At 35.3% G+C, this 6,589-nt stretch overlaps 1 protein-coding gene across 1 annotated transcript in view; it reads left to right on the forward strand.

Moving 5' to 3' along the window:
* LOC101864423 (receptor for retinol uptake STRA6) overlaps nucleotides 1-6,589 on the forward strand; it is a gene marked incomplete in the record, with an annotated part of 12,949 nt that overhangs the window by 4,915 nt on the left and 1,445 nt on the right. The window contains 7 exon segments of the mRNA XM_005110741.3: nucleotides 327-405; nucleotides 2,305-2,353; nucleotides 3,328-3,442; nucleotides 4,002-4,103; nucleotides 5,249-5,412; nucleotides 5,836-6,027; nucleotides 6,380-6,471. Coding sequence (XP_005110798.3) covers nucleotides 327-405; nucleotides 2,305-2,353; nucleotides 3,328-3,442; nucleotides 4,002-4,103; nucleotides 5,249-5,412; nucleotides 5,836-6,027; nucleotides 6,380-6,471 — 793 coding nt within the window.

Genomic DNA, 6,589 nt, shown 5'->3' on the forward strand with positions numbered 1-6,589 from the left:
AGACAGACAGACAGACAGACAGACAGACAGACAGACAGACAGACAGACAGACAGACAGAAACACAGACAGATAATACACTATTGAACTTGTTCTGAATCCATGAACCTGACCATGCAAACTTTCTCACCAGAGATCGGTCAAGCCAAGGTTCCATCATTCATTCATTCATTCATTCATTCATTCATTCATTCATTCATTCATTCATTTATTCATTCATTCATTCATTTGTTCATTAATTCTTCATTCACTCATTCATTCATTCATCTTTTGTTGATTAACCTATTCACAAACTCATTCATTCCTTTTCTACAAACGGATTTCCCAGGACCAACCTGTATGCTATGTATAGGGGAGACTACCGGAATATTCCCTCTCCATATGAGAATAGCGGAGTTACGTTATGTGTAAGTAACAGAGGTTAAGAATATTTGCATTATTGATAACAATATCCAAGATTATTATGCACTTTGTTGTTGCCGTTTATTTGTTGTTATGGATCTGTTCCAGTCATTTTATGCAAGATAAATTCTTAAATTAGGCAAACTGAGCCAAAAATTTGAAATTATGCGATTTTAACAAAGAATGATAAAGGAAAATAATCAAAAATTATGCAAAAAATTATCAAATTTTGCTAAATTATGCGGGGTGCATCAAACCACAGGGACAGTTATGGATCCAGCAACAGCTGGGCTCTCACCCTTCTGTCCAATGTCATGTTGTGATAAGTGCAGGTTTGCTGCAGTTAATGAATATTCCATAGAGTGTGTTGTCAATGTTAGTTCTTGGAGAGAGAAATGTAGCTCTGATGTCATTTAAGGATGTGCAGTGGAAATTGTGGTGATCCACAGTCTCGTATGCATAGTCACACAAGGGACACAATGGGGGAAGTTCTGGATTGTGCACTCCAAAGTATTTGTGAGGCAGCGTGGTGGAATCAGGCTCTCGTCAATTTTTGGGCACGTAGAGTTATTGGTATCATCTTAAAGCTTGTTCACGTGTCTTTATTTGGATGAAAAAAATATCCATTTATCTTAAATATAAGTTGAGATATTTGCAAAAAGAAGGAGGTGGAGGTCACCTGTTTTCAGAGGTAAAATTAGTGAGAAAATGGCCGCCAAAGATTAGTTAATTCCTTAGCTTAAGAGTCCGTGGTAACTGTAAATTTACATTTTTTGTGCCTTTAATAAACGTTTTTCAGAAAAATGTCCACAGATATGAGTTCTTTATTAGGCATGAAAGGTGTTGTGCCAAAAAACAAACATAATTTGATAAAAATTCATAAACCTGCGGACAAATGCAAGTTTCTTCACTTTGATTATTTTGACGAGAGCCCGATTCCACCACGCTGCCTCACATTTGCACTTCATGTTGCCTTTACTTTAAAGGCGAATACCAGAGACATTAATTAACATTTTAAAAAATAAAATTTAATAAGATTTACCATGTGAGATCGTGCATAGTGACATATTTTCGGTGTATGTCAGAGTGTGGTGTAAAAGAAAATATGTCAACTTTTAAATGTTTTAGGTGTATACTGTAAATACCCTATTATTTTTTTTGTTACCCATTTTAGGCTCACATCAAAGAAAATGTGTAGGAACCTTAGTTTGCAGTGACTTTTACGAATGGGTTTTTAGATTCTGTTGGTCATCTTACTTTTAAACCCATGCCTCATGCAAAGATCTGAGAAGTTTAAACCGAGCAATTTCATTTTATCTTGTTTTAAACACGGTCAGACGAAAGTGAACAAGCTATAGAGAATCTAGGTCATCTTATTTGTAACAATAATAAGAGTGGGTGTAGAACATCTGTACCAACTCATTATTCTACATATTGACCTCTCATGGTTTGTGTCATGACACAGTAGAATCAGGCGCTCGTCAAGTTTTTGGGAATTTGGAGTTATTAACATTGTCTTAAAGCTTGTTCATTTATCTTGGTTTCGATTATAAAATTGCCCAACTACCAGGAATAGATGTCAAGATATTGCAAGTGAAGCAAGTGAGAGTAACCTGGTTTAGGAGATAAAATTTAGAAAAAAAACTGCCCCCAATGTTTGGTGACTTAGATCTACATCGTTTGATAGTTCTTGAGAACTGAAATTGTTAATTTTTTTGGTCCCCTCACACAAATATGTTTTTAAATGGCAATTAAAGTTGTTGAGTTAAAAAACAAAACTTCCATAAGAATTGCCAAACTGGTAAGAAAAAAATGCCAGTTTCTTCGATTTCATTATTTTTACAAGCGCCTGATTTCACCACGGTACCTTGCATTTAATATTTCTGATTTTCTGTCTATTTCAGATTGGTAGTATTAAATATGCTGGCTTCCAAGTGGCATATATTGTATGGGGTGAGTATTTTGAACAATTTACATGTAGTATAGTAGGCCTACTGGTACATCATAGTATGGCATCTGCATCTTTCATCATTAATGCCTTCCACCCCTGGCAGGGTATAGGCCACATACAAGCTCCTTCCGTTTATCTCTGTCCTTGGCCATCCTTCAAAACTCGTTCCAAGTGAGCTTCATCTCTCTCATGTCCTTTTCCACACATCTCCTCCATGTTTACCGTGGCCTACCCCAGCCTCGTGTTCCCTTTGGATTCCACCTCAGAGACTCTCTTGTGATGTTTCCGCTGGGTTTTCTGTGGGTGTGTCTCATCCATCGCCACTTTCTTAGTCCAATTTCTGCTTCTATATCCGTTTGTCCTGTCCCGTCCTTTCCCACAGCTCTTCATTCCTTCACTTCTTTTCCTATCTGCATCTTTGCGGATAGACAACGGGTGGTTGGCAGGTGTTGTAGTGTGGTTTTCTTCTTATTTCTTTTCAAACATCTATTGTCTGTATATCTCCTCCTTCTTTTTTGTGGTGATTACTCTCTTTAAAAACTTCAAATTCTTGGCACACTTACGATCTTATTGTGCTGCAAGTGCGGTAACACTCTCGCTCTCACTGAAAAAATCCCTCAATAATGCCCACGATGGGTGATAAAATCAAGCTGTATATTTATGTCAAGCATCGTCGTGGAATCAGGTGTTTGCTAAAATAATGAAATATGAAGAAAACAGTATTTTTTATTTCCAGTTTGGCAATTTTTATAAAATTTGTATTTTTTGCTGTCAATGTCTTTTATGTCCATTTTAAAACTTAATAATTTCTATGTGGATTTTACTGAGAAACGTTGATTAAAAGCCCAAAGAATTTTCAGCTTTCAAGGACTCTCAAGCATTTTAAGTCTCCAAACTGTGGCAGCCATTTTGATTTTCTTGCAAATTGAATCCCTGAAACAAAACATTTATTGAAATATTCTTTTTTTCTTTTCAGCTTTCATCATCTCAGTTCTGATCCTTTTCATCCTCTGTATCATACTGGCTGGCCTTATCGTCCTTATCATCAATGGAGTCACAGACTGGCTTGTGAACAAACTTCTTCAAGTCTGGTGAGCTTTGTGGTTCTCCTATAAATCACCATAATATAATCTAGTATAAATTTATAACCTTAATATATATGTATATTTACAGCACTCATATGACCTTATTGTGTTGCAAATGCCGTAAACATTTAGCCTGCTAAAACAAACAAATATGTATATATGTATATATACATGTGTATATATATAATATATGCCTATACCCTATTTGTAGGCCTATAAACAAAAGAAAAAAAAAAAAGAAGAAATTACAGCATAAGAAAGCAAAAAAATACTGTCAAAGTTAAAACCATTAAAGAAAAATAATGATTTTTTATATTTAAATAATCTATAAATAAAGAATAAATAAATAAATAAAAGCAGATCTTGGTATTTTAATAAATGTAAATCTAAAAAATGTATTAACTGTTAAATAATAAATGAATGTATTGTTTTAAAAATGTTTTGGGGGTTAACAAATCCCAATTTTGATGTGTTTATACAGACAAATTAAGAAATAACTTTTAAATAATTTAATCAATCTACTGTTTTTAGCTCGATTTTTTGTTTTTATTTTTACCCTCCTCAGGCCCAGTTTGCTGATCACGCTAGTGCTGCTTATCGTGCAGAAACTGCTGGCAAAGTTTATCTTTCTGCAGGACCGCGGCCAATGGCTCAGACTGGACAACAGGTTTGACCACTGCCGTCGTAGATATTTTTTTACAAAGTGTCTATTCGGACACGGACAATATCCTTCTAAAGAACAATTTTCCCTTTTTTAAAACATACATTGCATGTCGATTTATGCGAAGAAACGAAACAATCACGATTGGCTTTCATCATTCTATAAACAGAACAATAAAATGCAATTTTAGGCAAACTTAAAAAATGCATTCTTCCAAAAAGAATGAGAAGCATGTTATTCTCAAAAGAAAAAGACCCACAAAGTACGGTAGGCCTACTCGCATTCATGCTAGGGTAGAAGGACACACGTGTCCATATATATGGAAGCTTATACGAACGCGAGTTTGAATAGACACAGTCATCTTTTTATCATCTTAGTAGGCCTATGTTAGTGTTTCAGCACCCAAAAATGACAGCGGCCTGCACTGAAGTTAAGATTGCTTTGAAAAGTTTTTCTGGTCTGATGGGGTAATAATTTAGGTCAAAAGATCGTAAAGTTCATAGAGCTTTCTGTTGAGTGAGAGTTCTGCGTATGATATTGCAATCTCTCATAATATCTTATCTTTTTTTTTTGTTTTGCTGATCATTTTGATGGTTGATCATGTGCCACAGGTTCTGTCAAAAGTAAGAAATAGTTCATTTTGGATTGAAAAACCATCTGTTGGTGTGTTTTTAGGGACTTGAAAAAACATTGGTGTCATCGGTGGCCTAATGGTTAGGCTCTCGGACTCGCAACCGTAAGGTCGAGGGTTCGAATCCCTTCAGGGGCTTGACGTTGTGTCCTTGGGAAAGGCACATTGCACAAATTTTCCTCACTTCACCCAGGTGGAAATGGGTACCCGGCTATAGACAGTGAACGATCTTGTCAGTTTGATAGTGTTTGAGCGTGTGAAATCCGCAGCTTGCACTGTATGCTTCCGCGGAAGCCAAGAATGTTTCTGAGTGTTCTCAGAGGGTCTGCTGGGGTAATAATAGTTGTAAAGCGCATAGAGCATGCTCTTGAGCATGGATATGCGTTATATAAATGCAATTATTATTATTAAAGCATACTTTAGGCCTACAGATAGACAATAATATAGTTTACACCTATTATTATTATTATTATTATGATCATCATTATTATTATTATAAAATTCCTTTCCTTTTCCGCAGACGCTTTTTCTTCATCTTCACATACTTCATGTTCTTCTTCAACATCTTCATGGGTCTCGTCTCATGTCTTTTGCGTATTCTGAAAGCCATCGGTGTGGGAACCATTTTCCTGGCTCGCCTGGATAACAGCACGCTCCCTAGAAAGTTTGAGTTTTTTGATCCAGGTGAATTAATTTTGGTGTTATTATTCTTCTTATTGTTGTTGTTATTATTATTTTTATTATTATTGCTATAGTTATGATTATCAATATTATTAAGTGTCGCCCAAGAAATGTATTTTTATATGGACATAAAAGGTGATGAGCCAAAAAAAGAAAAAAAAGAAAAAAGAAATTTGAAAACAGGAGGAAAAATGCCGATATCTTTGATTTCATTATTTTGACGAGCGCTTGATTTCACCACATTGCCTCACATAATATATTTTTAAATAGACATAAAAGGTGTTGACCCCCCCCCCCCAAAAAAAATTTTTTTTTTTTAATTCAAGAAAAAATTGTCACACTGGAAGAAAAACGGCGATATCTTCGATTTCGTTATTTTTGACGAGCGCCTGACTTCACCATGATGCCTCACACTTATCTCCCCAGGCTTTAAGGCCTACCAGGGGTTCATCCACATGGAAGCGGCTCACACCCACCCCGTGGTCAACGTCTTCATCCGTCTCCTGATGGCGCTGAAGAACGAGAGGATGAAACAGAAGAGTTCGAGCACAGCTGTGGACGTGGACAAAGTTGGGGTCAACGGGGTCACCAACCACACATATGACGGTAGTCTGAAAGGTGAGCTGTATGCACTGATAATCATAATCTCAATAGTGATGGTAATAACACTGTTGATACTTTTTATAATAATAGCCTATTAATGATGATATAATAACCTTGATAAGAACAAATAGTGTTATTGTAGTAATAATTACATTAATGATTATGATTATAATCATAGTGATAATGTTATCATCAATGATGATAATTATAATATTATTATTAATGATAGCCTAACAGAAAAAGTAATGAAAATAACTGTATGATGGTAAATTTATTATTTAGGATAAAATAATTAATACTAATAGAAGTAATAATAATAATAATAATGATAATTGTTATTATTCTCAAATATTTAACCCTCTTACAGGAGCTAGTGACGGTGAGGTCAAAGTTCGTCCTGTGAACGTCGCAGCGAGGTTTAACTGGCATGTCACATACACTCTGTTGTACAACCCAGCCGTAAGTTCACAATGTCAATAGAAAGTTGAGCACAATTTTTAAAAATTACATGTATTTGAGGGAGTTTTTTTTGTAGTTTTTTTTTTTTTTTTGTTGTTGCTTTTTCACATTAGCCTAG

The sequence above is a fragment of the Aplysia californica genome, unplaced genomic scaffold (genome assembly GCF_000002075.1).
Source record: "Aplysia californica isolate F4 #8 unplaced genomic scaffold, AplCal3.0 scaffold00938, whole genome shotgun sequence".
Taxonomy (NCBI): domain Eukaryota; kingdom Metazoa; phylum Mollusca; class Gastropoda; order Aplysiida; family Aplysiidae; genus Aplysia; species Aplysia californica.